Source organism: Amia ocellicauda, chromosome 6 (genome assembly GCF_036373705.1).
Source record: "Amia ocellicauda isolate fAmiCal2 chromosome 6, fAmiCal2.hap1, whole genome shotgun sequence".
NCBI classification, from domain to species: Eukaryota; Metazoa; Chordata; class Actinopteri; order Amiiformes; family Amiidae; genus Amia; species Amia ocellicauda.
In genome coordinates this window covers 45527267-45544968 of record NC_089855.1, presented here as the reverse complement: position 1 = coordinate 45544968, position 17702 = coordinate 45527267, and the positions used below count along the sequence as shown (strand labels likewise).

The 17702-nt window shown below is 42.7% G+C and overlaps 2 protein-coding genes and 1 non-coding gene across 5 annotated transcripts in view; 2 read left to right on the top strand and 1 right to left on the bottom strand.

Moving 5' to 3' along the window:
• Positions 1 to 9969, bottom strand: part of l3mbtl2 (L3MBTL histone methyl-lysine binding protein 2) — a 39596-nt gene extending 29627 nt beyond the window's left edge. The window contains exons 1-6 of one of the 3 annotated variants that reach the window (XM_066707235.1): positions 9612 to 9969; positions 9375 to 9490; positions 7038 to 7206; positions 6571 to 6704; positions 5870 to 5993; positions 5616 to 5695 (exon numbers count right to left, since the gene is read on the bottom strand). In XM_066707235.1, the coding sequence (XP_066563332.1) occupies positions 5616 to 5695; positions 5870 to 5993; positions 6571 to 6704; positions 7038 to 7206; positions 9375 to 9490; positions 9612 to 9891 (903 nt within the window). In that variant the 5' untranslated portion in view covers positions 9892 to 9969. Of the gene's footprint in view, positions 1 to 5615; positions 5696 to 5869; positions 5994 to 6570; positions 6705 to 7037; positions 7207 to 7793; positions 7851 to 9374 lie in introns of those variants that run through there. The other 2 variants (XM_066707238.1, XM_066707236.1) reach the window with 2 other exon arrangements.
• On the top strand, positions 8128 to 8199 carry trnaq-cug (transfer RNA glutamine (anticodon CUG)). Its single transcript has one exon. It is a non-coding gene; the product is annotated as a tRNA-Gln (tRNA).
• A 3661-nt stretch (positions 9970 to 13630) lies between the features above and the next one.
• On the top strand, positions 13631 to 16871 carry rbx1 (ring-box 1, E3 ubiquitin protein ligase). Its single transcript, XM_066707234.1, has 5 exons — positions 13631 to 13754; positions 14565 to 14643; positions 14762 to 14832; positions 14950 to 15035; positions 16494 to 16871. Exons 1-5 carry the CDS (start codon positions 13677 to 13679, stop codon positions 16504 to 16506), a joined length of 327 nt encoding a protein of 108 aa, XP_066563331.1. The 5' UTR covers positions 13631 to 13676; the 3' UTR covers positions 16507 to 16871.
• Positions 16872 to 17702: the final 831 nt, after the last annotated feature.

The window sequence follows — 17702 nt, the reverse complement described above, 5'->3', positions numbered from 1 at the left end:
GCATCAACCCCTCACCTCCAACACCACTTCCTCTTCCTTATTCATTGTGTTCTCTCATGTGATCAGTCATCAACCGATCAAAGTGATGTGACTTAATCAACTATTTAATCTAAGGGATCCAAGGATCCTATCCAGTCGATTTTTAAATGTTCCTAAATGTTCAGCTTCAACCACATCGCTGGGAAGTTTGTTCCAGATTGTAACAAATTTCTGTGTGATGAAGTGACTCCTGTTGTCCGTCTTGAAAGCCTTGAAGCCCAATTTCCATTTGTGTCCCCGGGTGCGTGTGTCCCTACTGATCTGGAAAATATACCCTAACATTCTGTTTGCCTTTTTTATTGCTTCCCAACATTGTTTGGATGGGGAGAATGAGGAGTCTACATAGACTCCTCGGTCTCTTATGCGTTACTTCATCTAGTTCTATTCCTCCCATAGTGTAATTATACTGGATATTTTTGTTACCTGCATGTAATACCTTGCACTTGCCCACATGGAATTTCATCTGCCAGGTGTCGGCTCACATTATCCAAGTCTGAATATTATCCAAGTCCCTTTGAATAACCTGTGCTGCCGAGATTGTATCTGCTGAGCCACCTATTTGAGTATCATCTTCAAATTTGACAAGTTTCCTAACTATCCCAGAGTCCAGATCATTAATATAGATTAGAAACAACAAAGGCCCTAGTACTCATCCCTGTGGAACTCCACTAACAGCCTCACTCCAGTTAGAAGCAACTCCTCTAATCGACACCCTCTGTTTCCTATACATCAACCAGTTCATAATCCATCTACTTACATTACCCTGAATGCCTACAGCTTCCAATTTGAGGATCAGTCTTTGGTGTGGAACCTTATCAAAAGCTTTCTGAAAATCTAAGTATATCATATCATATGCTTTCACATGATCTACAGCTGCAGTTGCATGTTCAAAAAATTCTGCCTCGTCTAAACCCATGTTGACTATCTCCAAGAATATGGTTTTCATTTAGATGCTCCTCTATTTTCTGTCTAATATTTTTTTCCAACATTTTACAGGTGATGCAGGTGAGACTAACTGGTCTCTAATTTCCTGGCTCAGTTTTGTCCCCTTTCTTGTGGATTGGTATGACATTTGTCGTCTTCCAGTCAGTTGGCACATCCTCTGTTCTAAGTGTCTTTTGGAATATTTGAGTTAGCAGCTTAAAAATAATTTCCCTCATTTCTTTAAGTACTGTTGGACATATACCATCTGGCCCAGGTGATTTGTTTGTTTTTAATTCTGCTAGTCCCTTTAGTACCTCCTCCTCATTTATCCTGATCTCTCTTAGGATTTGCCTGAACTGATTGTTAACCTGTGGCATGTTATCCATTTTTCCTTTTGCAAAAACCTATGTGAAATACTCATTTAGAACATTTGCTACATATTGTTCATTTTCCAAGATACTTCCATTTGTGCCCTTTAGCTGTTTCACTTCCTCCTTTATTGACCTCTTGCTGTTGTAGTATTGGAAAAAGCTCATTGCATTAGTTTTAGCTCTAAGAGCTATGTTTCTTTCTATTTCCATCTTTGCTTTCCTGATCCCTTACTTAAGATTTCTTTGCAGTTCAACATATTCTTTGTATTTAGTTTCATCTCTATCCCTTTTGTATGTGCTATACAGCATTTTCTTTCTCTTGATTTTTTTTGCATACCTCTATTAAACCATTTTGGGCAATGTTGTTTGGTCCTCAATTTGCTGTATCCAGGTTGCTCCAGTCTACCTCTTCTTAGTGCCGTTTCATACCTTCAAGGTTTGCTTTTCTAAAATTGTAGACCATTTTTTTAGACTTGGTCCTTGTTTTGTTTTTTTATGAATGCCTCAAAGCTAACCATATTGTTATCACAGTTTGCTATTGGTTCTCTAACTAGTGTCCCTCTGACTCTACAGTGAGGGAAAAAAGTATTTGATCCCCTGCTGATTTTGTATGTTTGCCCACTGACAAAGAAATGATCAGTCTATAATTTTAATGGTAGGTGTATTTTAACAGTGAGAGACAGAATAACAACAAAAAAATCCAGAAAAACGCATTTCAAAAAAGTTATACATTGATTTGCATGTTAATGAGGGAAATCAGTATTTGACCCCTTCGACTTAGTACTTGGTGGCAAAACCCTCGTTGGCAATCACAGAGGTCAGACGTTTCTTGTAGTTGGCCACCAGGTTTGCACACATCTCAGGAGGGATGTTGTCCCACTCCTCTTTGCAGATCCTCTCCAAGTCATTAAGGTTTCGAGGCTGACGTTTGGCAACTCGAACCTTCAACTCCCTCCACAGATTTTCTATGGGATTATGGTCTGGAGACTGGCTAGGCCACTCCAGGACCTTAATGTGCTTCTTCTTGAGCCACTCCTTTGTTGCCTTGGCTGTGTGTTTTGGGTCATTGTCATGCTGGAATATCCATCCACGACCCATTTTCAATGCCCTGGCTGAGGGAAGGAGGTTGTCACCCAAGATTTGACGGTACATGGCCCCGTCCATTGTCCCTTTGATGCGGTGCAGTTGTCCTGTCCCCTTAGCAGAAAAACACCCCCAAAGCATAATGTTTCCACCTCCATGTTGGATGGTGGGGATGGTGTTCTTGGGGTCATTCCTCCTCCTCCAAACACGGCGAGTTGAGTTGATGCCAAAGAGCTCGATTTTGGTCTCATCTGACCACAACACTTCACCCAGTTCTCCTCTGAATCATTCAGATGTTCATTGGCAAACTTCAGACGGGCCTGTACATGTGCTTTCTTGAGCAGGGGGACCTTGCGGGCGCTGCAGGATTTCAGTCCTTCACGGCGTAGTGTGTTACCAATTGTTTTCTTGGTGACTATGGTCCCAGCTGCCTTGAGATCATTAACATGTTCCTCCCGTTTAGTTCTGGGCTGATTCCTCACCGTTCTCATGATCATTGAAACTCCACAAGGTGAGATCTTGCATGGAGCCCCAGACCGAGGGAGACTGACAGTTATTTAGTGTTTCTTCCATTTGCAAATAATCGCACCAACTGTTGTCACCTTCTCTTGTAGCCCATTCCAGCCTTGTGTAGGTCTACAATCTTGTCCCTGACATCCTTGGACAGCTCTTTGGTCTCTTTGGCCAAAGTGGAGAGTTTGGAATCTGATTGATTGATTGCTTCTGTGGACAGGTGTCTTTTATACAGGTAATGAACTGAGATTAGGAGCACTCCCTCTAAGAGAGTGCTCCTAATCTCAGCTCGTTACCTGTATAAAAGACACCTGGGAGCCAGAAATCTTGCTGATTGATAGGGGATCAAATACTTATTTCCCTCATTAACATGCAAATCAATTTATAACTTTTTTGAAATGCGTTTTTCTGGATTTTTTTGTTGTTATTCTGTCTCTCACTGTTAAAATACACCTACCATTAAAATTATAGACTGATCATTTCTTTGTCAGTGGGCAAACATACAAAATCAGCAGGGGATCAAATACTTTTTTCCCTCACTGTATCTCGGTCATTTGAAAAGATCAAGTCAATGCATATACTGGTTGGTTCCCTGACAAATTGAGTTAGAAAGCAGTCATTTACCATCTCAACCATTTCTATTCCTGCTTCTGTCGTCCCAACTGGTCTGTCCCAGTCTATGTTTGGGAAATTGAAGTCCCCGGTTATAACACCCATATCCTTGCTACATGCTGTCCTGATTACATTGTACAAGCAACATCTTTCTGAATATCTGAGTTGGGTGGTCTGGAACACACTCCTACCACTAATCCTCCTGCTCTTCTATTCAAAAGTTTAACCCACATTCTGTTTTGTTACGAAGATCAAAATTGAGTTCTTCTGCCTCAATATAATTTCTGACATATAATGCTACCCCACCCCCTTTTCGATTTTGCCCATCTCTCCTAAACTGTATGTATCCTTTCAACTTGTATTCATCCCCATCATTTTCTGTAAGCCATGTTTATGTCACTCCTACAACATCATAGTCACACGCCAGCACTGTGGCTTCTAGGTCTAACATCTTGTTCCTTATACTCCTGGCATTGAGATTTCAAGACATTTCATTTTAGGACATAACATTTCAGGACTTTCCTACTAGCAGTTCCCCTTTGTTTTCTTTCCTTAGTGAAACATCTCCCATTGTCAGAGCTCCCTGCCCACCTGGTCCCTAATTTAAAAGATTCTCAATTACTCTGCACAAAAGCTCTCCCAATTAGCCTCCTTCTATTCAGATTGAGACCATCCGGTTTGTACAGGTCCCATTTATCCCAGAAGAAAGACCAATGCTCCATAAATCTAAATCCCTCTTCCCTACACCAAGATTTCAACCACGTTAAAAGTTCTAATCTCTGCCTGTCTCCCTGGCCTGGCATGTGGTACCGGAAGTATTTCAGAGAAAACTACCATGGAGGTTCTGCTCTTTAGTTTCGTTCCTAACTCTTTAAATTTGTCTTGCAGAACCTCTGCCCTACCTTTCCCTATGTTATTGGTTCCAATGTGGACCATGACCAGTGGATTCTCCCTGGCGTTGGCCAGTAGCCCGTCTACTAGTTTAGGAAGATCTGCAACCTGAGCACCAGGCAGGCAAGATACCATGTGGGTCTCCTTATCACTAGAACACACTATGTCATCTACGCCTCTAAGAATCGAGTCTCCTACTATAACTACCTCCCTGTTCTTGGGGGGGAGTGGGCACCATGGTGCTCTGGTGCTCAACTGCCCTCCCGTCACCCTTGGAGCTGTCCAGTAGTTGGAACCTGTTGGGCATTTCTAGCTTTCTATTTCTTCTTGGATATAAGTTCATCCAGGAAGGCAATCATTCTGCAAATCTGACACTGTAGTTGCCACATGCTTCTAAATGTAGTAAGTTGTTAGTGCCCTAAAGACTGTCTCTTGGTTTTTGTTCCCCAATTCAACTGCTTGACCTATTTTTGTTACTGAGGAAGCTGTTTCTCTGTAGCTGCTTAAATACCTTTGTGTTCAGCTTCTGGTCACCAATTGACACCTCACTGACTCCACCTCCAGATTCCCAAACTAGGTCATCTTTCCTTCACTCTAGTCTAACCACAAAACAGCTGGACTGAATTAACTACAATTAAGGCAAACTAGGAATAAGATTTACTTCAATTAAGGCAAATCTAAAAACAAGATTAGGAATGCTAAGACTAAGACTAAGACACAACAAAATAGCTCTCTCTCTCACCTGTCCTGTGTCTGACTTGGGTAACTCCCAAACACTTCTTTTGCGATAGTAAAGACTAAAAACAAGTGCATGAGCGACATGTCTAAATCTATAAAGAAAAGTCTCATGTCACTGATGAATGGGAGTTTAAAAGTGAAGTCTTGTGTACAGCAGCAATCGAAGAACGTACTCGCCAATTTTGAGCAAAACCTAGCAGAATCTCAGAATCTTCACAGCAAAGTTGTGGCCATCATTCATGACGATGCTTCAGTCATGTGGGGGCTGGGTTAAATGAGTAGCGGTGCTGGGGATCTTGGTTGCACTGCACACTTGCGAAAGTCCCTGGAGTTTACAGATGCTGATTTGAAGGGGCTAAACAACCGATTAACTTTTGGTTTAAACGATTAGTCATTTAAACATAGATTACACAGCCCTAGTCAGGGGTCAGAGGTCGCACTCACGTGTTTAAAGCAGGTGACGGGGGCTGCCTTGTAGCCGTGCTCCTTCAGATAGGTGCCCCAGTCAAAGCCCATCACCAGCGCTGAGGGACGGGAGAGAAAGTCAGTGTAGTGTGTGTGTACAGTTCAGTGTACTGTGTTTACAGTGCAAGGCAGTGTGTGTACAGCACAGTACAGTTCAGTGTGTGTACAGTACAGAGTAGGGTCCAGTCAGTCGTGTTGTCTGGTCAGGGCCAGTGTCCAGCACAGACGCTCACCGTCCTGCCCGGTCATGGTGCCATCCAGCAGCTGGCCGATGCCCTGGGAGTGCAGGAACGCCCCAATCTTACTGGACCAGGCGGCCTTGTGCAGCACTTTGGCCTTTTTAGTGGGCGGCTTCCCCTGAAAACACACACACAGTAATACAACAACACAGTAACACACACACAGTAATACAGTAACACCATAACAAATAGTAACACACAGTACAATAACACAGACTGACTGACTGACTGACACACTGGCCCTCTGTGCCTTAGTACATCTGCCTGCCTTACCCCCAGTTCTAGAGCACCACTGTCCCTGCACCCTGGGCTATGAACTGCACTATCCCTACAGGCTGACCTGCTCTCTGCCTCACCCTGCCCTGCACAGCAGCACACCTAACAGGAGTACACAGCTGGGTTACACATATGTGTTTCTGTATGATCATACATTCTTAATTAATTTGACAATAAAATATGGTTTGAATATGCTTATATTATTAGGGATTCCCAGACCCTCTTTCTTTCTAACACACACTCTCTCTCTCTCCTTTTCTTTTACTCACTCTCCACTTCAATTCAATTTCATAAAGCTTCATTGACATGCCATTGTGACAGCAGTGCTGCCAGAGCAAAGACAGACAGACAGGGAAGCAACAGACACTACATTCATATCTACGGATTAGAACATTTGAATATTTCTCTCTCTCCCTCACCTGCAGTCTGGCCAGTATGGAGGCCTTCTTGCTGTTGGAGGAGTAGCTGCGGGAGCAGGAGACGCTGCAGAAGCGCTTGGTCTTGGAGAAGAAGGCATCTCGCGTGCCCACCATGCCACACATCTCACACACCGCTGGGCACGGCCCCCAAGAGGCACAGAGACGCACATACACACACACACATAGAGACAGACAGGCAGACAAACAAACATTAATACAGTGGTTAATGGCTGGTAGGGCAGAGGAGAGCAGACTTTTAACAGGATAGATAGCCCAGAATAGACTAGGATCCAGAGATTGATAAATTAATTCTAATTGGAAAAAAGTTTCAATAATTCAGAACAGAAATACATCCCGAAGCGATACGGAATATGGATCAGAAATAATAGAATAGAGTACAACAGAATACACCTGTTCACCACAAACCTCCTCCTCCTCCTACCTCCCTCCATTTCCCCCTCTCTCACCTGGTTCATGTAGCTCCTCTTTGGACAGGGTTGCACGGGAGGGGGAGGGGGAGGAGGAGGAAGGAGGGATGTGAGGGGCAGGGGGGGTGTCTGGGTCATCCTCCCCCAGCTTGGTCCCAGAGTCTAGCTCTCCTCCACTGTCCAGGGACAACCCCGCAGTATCATCCTCCTGGACGGAGGGAGGGAGGGAGAGAAAAAGAGAGAGAGACCATGTCAACTGTGTTTAAACATTTACATAGCCTTTTTATTTTAAAATAAATCAATTTAATGCTTGTATTGCTTTACTATATTTATGTTAATTTTTACTATCTGTAATTGCTTTGGTAATACCAATGTAAGTATGTCATGCCAATAAAGCTCTTTTAGAATTTGTATTTAACACAGTGAGTGAGAGAGAAATTAAGAGACAGCAAGAGAGATTGAGAGACAGAGCCAGAGAGAGGTACACACATACCGAGACAGAGACCAACAGAAACATCAGACAGAACAGTAGTAGCGACCAAGTTTTTATTAGTTGACACCAAACAGCATTGTGCAACCATTACTAGTATTATTATTATTAAACTGGGATAGAATGAAACAATTAAGGTATACGAGAGCATTAGACACGTGCGTCCGTCGCCAGTGTTATTAGTAGTATCAGTGTTATTAATGGCGAGTGGTTTACTGCTCCCCTTTTCTCGAATGTACCAGAACGTATGTTTATTTCATTATTGCATTGTTTTCGAGACTAATTCAGCTGAAGCTCCAACTCACCCACTCCATGTTGTTGAATCTGTCGCGAGGCAAGTATCGCGCCCGCCATTGGCCGAGCCGGAGGAGCCTCCCACCAATGGGAGCAAAGGTTTCACCCCCTGGCGCTAGCGGGGGATTCTGGGAGTTGGACTGCCCCAGTGGGGTTTGATTTTAAGTAAAGGGGAGAACATGTGGGGTCGACTATAATGTACAGGAAAGCTGCGGTAGCTAGAAGCTCGGCACTAGACTCAAGTCCATGCTTTAGTCCTCGGCAAAAACAACAATAGGAATAACCGGGGACTGGAGTCCTGAGCGGCTGCAGCAAATGCATGCGAGTGCGGAGAGAGCGTCACAGGGTTCCATGGTGTAATGGTTAGCACTCTGGACTCTGAATCCAGCGATCCGAGTTCAAATCTCGGTGGAACCTGACTTTTAACATTCTTATTAATAAAAAGATGAGTCTCCATGCGAGAATAAGACAAACACAGACATTCATTGAGAAGCGATGATTTTGCAGTTTGTGCAGTAAGCAGGGGTGCGATGTTTGTGTGTGTCTGGTAAAAACAGTGAAATACGCAGCAGTGAGAGAAAGTTTGCGAAACCTTTACGATGATCAATATTCCTGCATCTGACCCGATCTTCATCTAAGTCCTAAAAATAGATCTGATTACACAAACAACACACAGACAATCGTACGGTTTGATGTCTTTATTGAACACATTGATCCAGTATTCGCATACCATTCAAAAGGTCACAAGCTTTCTTTCACCACTGTACACACACATGATATAGAGTGCTGTAGTAGCACCGCTTTCCCACTCCCCCGAACAACTCTCCCGCTGTTGGCTGCATTGTATCTGTGCATTGTATCTGAAACGTGCTTCAACTAACTAGATACGGCTATGACACTTTTTCCAGCATGAAATGTGTTGGTCGTGTTTTGGCATTTAATGGTCGTGTACGGCTTAATTACTATTTGGGATACTTCCAATGTGTGTTCAGTTGCTATTATTATTAAAATACAAGTAATTCCCTGTGCTGTACCTCTGTCACTCCGTTTATCCAGAATTAAAGGGGAACTGCATTACTACCCTAGACAATAAACCAAGCTTTCTACGATATAATACAATTACGTACTACTAGGCGTCTGACCCAGGAAATGTTGCATTGTAAAGAAATTCCCAATTTTGTACACGTTTCGCTCACTTTCACTCCGTCTGCGCTGCGCCGTGTCGACTGTCCAGTGGGGGTTTCAAAACGAGGTTATGTAAACAAACGTGACGTGGTTGCGGCCCTCGATTCTGCCTTCAGGCTAGCCTGGAGTACAAAGCTCTGTTGTTGCAACACCGCGCTTACAAAGCTTGACTAAGAAAGCTCTATTGTTATTGACTGAAGCAACTACATAATGAAAGATGAAAGATGAAAACTGGGCAACAGATAATGAGCAACATCCGACCGGCTCGGATTCATAGATCTAAATATATGGTGCGACTGCCGATACCGTCAGTTCATGGCAACAGCCAGACAATGCATATATATATTTTTTTTAACTAAACATTTTTTTAAAATGACAAGTTCAATAAAATGCAACTATGTCCTTACCATCTTCCGATCAACAACTGAGATCGCTTTTTCACCATGTGCTCTTTTCTTTGGCTTTGTATGTTCAAAAATAGTGGGTACAGCATCGCGTTTGAGGTGGCGCCTTGGTTTGGTGTCTACAAGGCAAAATGTATTAAAAATAGCAAAAGGTGCGTGAATTTGAATTGAAATATAATATAGCCTTTGCGATTGTATGCCTCGCAAATCAATCGTAAAAACACCAGTAGACCTACTCACTCGTTAATTCTGATTTGAGGTCCCGTTGAAACATATCTGAAGTGAAGTGCCTGCTACACAACCTGAATTTGTTGGACCTTTTATCCGACTGGACGCGATCAAGAAATGTGTTGATCGGTCCGACGTCAGTACCCATGTTGACAGCCCACTGACGGGCACATTGGCGATCTTTTGGGAAGGGGAATAATTTGACTTCCTCCTCGTCTTCTTGTTTGACTTCTTCGGCTTTATGACTGCGTCCACTGTGTTGTGTACAGCCAAAGGCCATGCAGTGTGGCATGTTGCGAACACAATAGGTCGCGGGGAGCTGCCGCTAGCCCCAGCCGGGCAGATGAGCATGGCCGAGGGCACTGTGCACATCAAACCCTGCGCTGTTGCCACGGCAGTCGTATTAGCCGGCGTCACTCGGTCAGAGCGGCCCGTGTCGCCTCTTTATGTCGTCAGAGTGAGAGTGCAGCACGTGGACACGCCTCTCTGAGAGACAAGACGCAAGATGGCGGGACGCAAGTACAGTGCACACAGCAATGCAACAGATAGAAGCGGAGATACACAAAAGCTGCTTTTTTATTGTTTAAAGTATTTTATAAGAGTAAAATATTATAATGTGTTTACAAACAGAGATGTTACTGCGACTTCACAATCTCGCTGCTTCAGAGCCAGTGCTTGTACTGCAAACTCAAGATGTGATCAAGACGTCACATCCCGCTGCAAGCAAACGATGCCCAGATCCATGAGCAAGGGCCAGTTTAGAGCCATCACCGTTAGCAGAGACTGGGGGGTTATGTGGAAACCTGAGTAAGATTATTAAAACATTTCACATACAAAATAACGTATGTTCATTTACAATATAGCACAGCGTTGTACTAGCCTCTACGTTCCCATTGACTAATTGCATTTAAGAATATTGCTGCTTAATATTACCTGTACTCTGCATTTAAACTGCAATTCCTTAAAATACTGTATGCATATGTTATACGTAAATCGTCCTGGATTACTGCGTCTTCTGAGAAATAAATAATGTTTTATAATAATAAAACAGCAACTGGTCATACAAAAGTACTGCATCTCTTTACCAATATTCGTTCTTGAAAACATATTCGAATAGACGCATTAAGATATAGTATTATTTTATATATCTGTGTGTGTGCCCCATGCCTGCTGGGATCAGCTCCGGCTTCCCCGCGACTCTCACCAGGATAGCAGCTCAGAAAATGGACGGACAGGTTGATTTTGTATAAGTAACTCAATTGTGTAAATATGTCTCTTACTATAGTGGTATTAAATATGTTACCCATGAAAGGTGAGCCCCCTCCTTAACGAGTCTTGATTACGGACTTCTTTGCAGTTTATAGCTGCACAGTACACAGGCATGTCTATATATCGTCGGATATGTAGGCCTATGTGTTTTAATACAAACTCTCAGTTTCACAGACAGATAAACTTAAAATGTAATTATATCTCAATAATGTCATGTTTTAGAGAACATAGCATGCAAAAGAATACAAACGAAATCTTACGTAGCATAACATCGCACACAACACTGGCTGCGTTCACGACACTTGTCTGCCGGCTAGATTACAGACGGGGCTGCGTGTGACGTCAGTCTGCGCAGATGGAGCGCGGACAGTTTGGAATCGACCTTTCGCAAAAGCCCCGCCCACTTAGTTACGGTTGCTACGCCCGTCAGGCCGCGCTGCTGTAAGCGCGAGCACAGCACCCTCAGTGTAAGCGACCTCAATCAAAGAGTGAGAAACCCCATAAACTCATCCTAACATGCGGCCAGCACGGCCTTGTGGAGCGGTCATGCTCTTGCACTGCCGGGTCAGCTCTGTTTATTTATCTATTATAGAAATATTTTATCAGTCAACGACATCCTCTCAGCTTCAGCAGAAAGTCACCTGTTAAAGTTAAGCCTACGGGTGCCCCGACGTAACAAGCTAATGTTAGAGGTAGCTCGCTATCTAACGTTAGTAGTAGCAACGTCCTCCTGTCCGCCAGTCAGATGACTTCCCTAACTTTCCTTTGCCACCCCAACCCACAAATGTCTGCACAGTTCTGGATGAAAATGACATGCGTAGCTTCACCAAAACGATCATTTCCTTGCCTGGTCCTATAGCCCTAGAACATGAAACCAGACAACAGAACACAAACAGCCTGTGGTTTCTTGCAAGGTCTGCCCGAATATCATCAAGCTCTTTTAAAAGAATCGGCTCCAGGAGAGCTGACCATGGCAGTTTTGCTGCAATCTTAAAGAGTACAGCACCAGTACAGACCAAGGCGATGGAAAGAGGTGTAGAATTAGACCCCATAGCAGCAACACAGTGCACCAAGCTCACATGTAATCTAGTGTATCCATGTGGCTTTGTTGTAAATCCTCATGCCCCACACCTTGGTACGTCACCTGACCGTGAGGTCATAGAAAGAGAAGAGAGTGAAAGCACAAGCTAAGGGCTTTTAGAAAGTAAGTGCCCGTCCAAGAAAAGCTTCACAGCGTATCCCTACCTTTTCAAGCAGGCAGATGGCAGCTAAAAGCTAAAAGAGTGTCACACTTATCATGGTCAAATAATGGGGCAGCTTGGGCTCATGGGTATGTCATGGTGTGATTTCTTTATTAAATGTGCTGAAGACTACCACCTAGAGCACATACACTTTCAGGTAGCAAAATGGGAGCAGATGAAGAACAAGCTTGATGTTTTTTTCTTTGATTACTACATTAAATGCCAGTGTTAATTTGAAACAGGCAAGGATTATCCCTCACCATTGTCAATGTCAATAACACACTGTTGAGTTTCTTCTGGATTTTCCTTAATGGTGCTGGAGGTCTGTTGATGTGATTTGCAAGATGTTGCACATCTGCTTCTATACAACCACAACTCGTGTTATTTTTGTATAACTTTGTATATGAATTGTAAAACATGTTACAATCACAGAGGTATGAACTTAAATAAATGAAATGTTGTTGTTACTTGTGTACCGTTTTGTTGGAGGCTTTCGATGTTCGATGTTCCCTTGTCTGGTTAGACACTTGGACAGCAATTACAGGGTTGGGATAATCGGGAGTAGGCCGTCCATTCACAAAATGCTACAGAAATTTAAGCAAAATAATTTTGTAATTGCCTGTTGGGACCTTGATATAATCTGTACGAAAGGTATGTGAAGCCTCCACGGCTCCAGCACTGAGACCCTTTACAGTGGGCAACGTTAGTTTGGTAATGGTAATACTAGTTATGTAATATTATTAGTAATAATACTAGATAATAATAACCATAACTTTTAAATCCATTTTTGCGAATGTTATCTCACATCTAGGACAGCGTTAGCCATGGGCGGCGCTAGAACCTATTTAGGGGGGGGGGGCTTTTTAGTTGTTAAATACTAACATACTGATCAAATTAATTACAACTTTTATTGTACAATATTATATTTACACTGGTTTCGAATCTACATTAAATGTGTAATTTGAAAGAAATACACATGTAAAACATGTTGTATGTATTAGTATGGATTCCTTGCCAGGTGTGCAATTTACACGTGTACATAATACGTGAAAATTAGGTTAACCATTAAAACATGCATATTATGTTATTGTTGAACTGTCAATCTTTAAAATATTATATTTCTGTTGTATTTATCTAGCATGGAATTCATAAGATCCTTCATGCCATGACTCGAAGGCGATTCACACCCCCTGACGAGGTGGCGCTGTCTCTGTGAAACACACGTCTGTGCTCTTTGATTGTTTTGCAGCAGCGGCTGCTCCAGCGCAGTCCCTCTTGAAAAGCTGCGCGGCTGTGCAGACTTTTGAAACCTGTGGATACGTGACCTGGTGACGTCTTTTCCGTCTGAGTTCACGCAGACGGCGACAGATTTGTCGCGGAGTCTGTGCGGATTCAAAGTATGCGTGTCGTGAACGTTGCCTGTACCTACACAAGATGGCGTCTCTCTTCACAGACCAAAATGACGTAATATCCAATCTGCTCAATCCGGACATGCCACTGCAGCGCATGCGCAGAGCGGACATCGCGTTCCTCGTTCACTTAAAGTTTTCCGAGGGCTGGAAACAAGATGGCGGCTGCGATGGATGTGGACACACCAAGCGGCACTAACAGCGGAGCCAGCAAAAAGCGCTTCGAAGTCAAAAAGGTGATTTTTGGGAAAGTGGAGGAAAGGGTGGAAGAAGGCGCGGGAGAGTAGTGTTTTAGTTGAAAGTGCTCGCCTCGAGCTTGTGTGTTAATATTACTATGTATAAGCGCGGTATGTTACAGATGTGTCTTACTTGGAGTGAGATGTTAACAAATGTTTTTCATTCAAACGAGGTGTCGCTGTTTTTGATGACCTTTTGTGGTTGTTGTTGTTGTTATTATTATTATTATTGTTATTATTACTACTACTACTAATATTATTGATTTAGCAAAATGACAAAGCTCTTCCAAAACCGCTTGATATCCGGGGGAAACTCGTAGTCGGGTTTAGACGTGACAGGCATGTAGTCCAATTAGCGAGCCCAGATCCTCCGGCGGCCGGACCCCGCAAGCGCATTAGTCCTCCTGAAGCGATGTCCTAATCGGTATACATATATATACAAACTGTATACATCCTCATTAGCCCGATTTGTCTTTGCACTGTACCAGCTGCAATGGCTTTATTACCCGGGCTGCGACTAGTGTAGTGTGTGTCTGTAGGTGCTTGTAGTTGGCGATGAACGTAAGTGTGTGACTTGGTTGTTGTTTGCCATGACAGGTCGTTGGAATCCATTGCGCTACAGTGTGTACACAATCACATAATACATTCCTGTGACAATACATGTTCCCCCTTGCGTGTCGGTGTAAGTCCTGTGTTATGATGAAGTATATTAGTCAGACAGTGTAACACCCATATGCTGTTAAGTGTGTGTGTCTGTGTCAGTCAGTCGGTCAATGTAATTCTCTCTCTCTCTCCCTCTCTCTCTCTCAGTGGAATGCAGTGGCGCTGTGGGCCTGGGACATCGTGGTGGACAACTGTGCCATCTGTCGCAACCACATCATGGACCTGTGTGAGTAAAGTCAGCGACTGGCTGGCTGACTGGACTGTCAGTGATTAGATTGAGACACTGACCAACTGACTGAGATACCGACTGCTTGACACACATCTCACCATCTCTTTTTTTTCAGGTATTGAGTGTCAAGCCAACCAGGCGTCCGCCACCTCTGAGGAGTGCACAGTGGCCTGGGGTGTCTGCAATGTGAGTGTGGGGGGGGATTGTGGAGTTAATTAGTATTGTGCGTGTCTCCCTCTTTGTCAGTCTCCCTTAGCTTGGTTAAATGATCTCCTCCTCATGCCTCTCTCCTTCTCTTCCCAGCATGCCTTCCATTTCCACTGTATCTCTCGCTGGCTGAAGACCCGGCAGGTCTGCCCTCTGGACAACAGGGAGTGGGAGTTTCAAAAGTAAGCCCTTCAGTGTGAATCCAAATCAGCACTGACTCCAGGGGGCCAGTTGCATAAACCGTATTTTCCTATGTATATTTATAAGTCATACTAACGATAGAAATTAATTTAAAATGGTTGCATGAAGCAGTCTTTCCCTTGACTGGTCTTACTAAGTCAATCACGCAGCACATTCTGGGAATTTGAAGACACTAAGTACACCTATATGTACAGTCTATATACACCAAATGTACAGTCTTTATAGACCAGATACAGTCTCTGTCAGTGGTTCTCAAACTTAATTAAGTTGTGGAGCTTCTGGAATCATGGTAAATGTGATGTGTTAAATATCATTATTTAATCACTACATCACTACTACATTCATAACTTTAAATGTCCAGTACATGTGGAAATCCAGTCACAATTTTCACTTTAAAGAGGGAAATACTAATTGAAAGTAGTTTGGAGTCCATGCATGAGCAGTATTATAATTCTTCACTGCACCATCAATCTTGAGATTACTCTCTGAGAGGAAGTTGTTTAGGCTGGGAAAGCAACTAAATTAACCTTTTTCTACACTTCAGAATTCAAGTTATTTTTTGTAGCTGTGATTTTGTCCCAAGCAAAGAAAACAGTTTTCCTTGAAGGCTCAGGTTTAACCATTCATTTTAGTTAATATATCTGCCAAGTATGCAAGACTTTGCAGCCAGATAACATCTTGCAGTCGAGAAGACAGATTAAATGAGCGAGTCTCAAAAACACTGATTTGAACTCCACTCAATGAGCACTTTGCCTCGGCTCAGCTAACGTACAGTGATGAAGTATGGAGGCTTCCCATATCTTCACAAATTGCAGAAAAGAGTCTCTTTCAGAGGCCTGGATTTTATAATGTTTACTATTTAACAACTTCATCCAACACATCAGTCAATCTGTGAGGCATTCTCTCAAGTTGCTGGAGGTGAATGTCAGTGCTAGCCAGTACACGTGGATTGTTCTGCTTTAGTTGAGCTATGACACCCTTCACTGAACCCTGTCTGTACTTTTCTGCCGTGAGATTTAATTTTCATTTTAAAAGATGTGCAAAGACTAACTGTCAAATTAAGACCAGTCTAATGGTTTAGACTAGCCTAATATAGTTTTATGCAACTGGCCCCAGGTGTACAGTGTAGATAGATGTTTTTTTTTCTTCAAGTATCTTAAAATCCACAGAATGCATTGTGTGATTGACTTTTCATGCAACAGTTTTAACTCAGTGTCTATCGTTCGTATGACTTATAACCATACTAAGACAAAGCCTTAGTCTATATTTATGAAACCGGCCCAGGCGTACAGGCTGTCAGTAGAGGGTATAGACTGGGCTCCAGGGTATAATGCCACCTGTAAGAATGGCAGCTCTATGCAGTTGGTGGATTTGTGTATGTTGTCTGATGTCTTGTGCAGTGTCTGTAGGTAACACTGCTGTGTGTGTTTCCTGTGCAGGTATGGACACTAGAGTGAAGACTGGGAGACAGAGAGCAGAGCTGCAGACAAGACTACAGCCCCCAACTACTCCTCCATTCACATTTAATTCCATAGTATAAAACCTATTAAAACACATGTACTGGGTCATCAAAGGAATACTGTACACACTTGATTAGAGATCCACCCCACACTTACAGGAATACAGACACAATTATTGTTGTGCTCTGTCACACGCATGCAACATACACACACACACATACTGACCTCTCACCTCCTGTCTCTCTGATAGTCTTGTTGTGTGAAAAATAATGGATTTTTTGTTTAGTCTTGTTTTTTTTTTTAATGATACATTTACAAAGCAAGTGTAAATTATTAATAAACTTTGTTTATGTTACAGTTCAAAAAGTTATTATTGAACAGTACAGTCGCATCAGACATGTAAATGTGTTGACAAACAGCCCCAAAAGAGCAGAGTTCAGTGTATTTACTAGGGTGCAGTGAAGTGTTGTGTAGTACAGGTGCTCCATTGCACTTATTATTATTTATTTCTTAGCAGCCGCCCTTATCCAAAATATAAGCGCAATACAAAGTGCAAAAATACAGTGCAGTACAAGGAACATATTACAAATTCCAATTCACATAATACAGTGCAATTCAAAGCATAATACATTTTACAAATTCCAATTTGCAGCCAGTGCTGTTCAGCCAGTCAGTCTGTAGGCCAGTCCAGTCCACGCAGTGACTACCCGTTTCCACTGGACAGTTGGGGCAGCCGGGCAGTAACTGCGCACCGACACTGCCGCCAGTTTCCACTCAGACATCTGTATATTTGAATGATAATGCCGATCAAGTCAGCAACACTGAGAGCGGCTGGAAAAATACTGATTTTAATACAATTAGCATAAACTATATGACACATGCCAAGGTTGAAGTTCTTTGTGTTTTTGTATTAATTGTTAATTCGTTTGGTTAAGAGACATTTTGTCAGACGGTCAGATTGTATGTATTTTTATGAGGTTTAATTGTATTTAAATGGATATACGTGTTCGATTAGATAGGACAGGGTGTTTAGTGTTAGTGTGTTGCTTATTTTGCTTTAGTATGTATTGTTCAGTTTATTTTCGTGTGCACATATTTAAATAAATACATTATCCGACTTAAAGTAATTAGCTAATATTGCAATGATTTGCAATCGGTAAAGTTTAAAACCAAAATCTTTCTGTATGA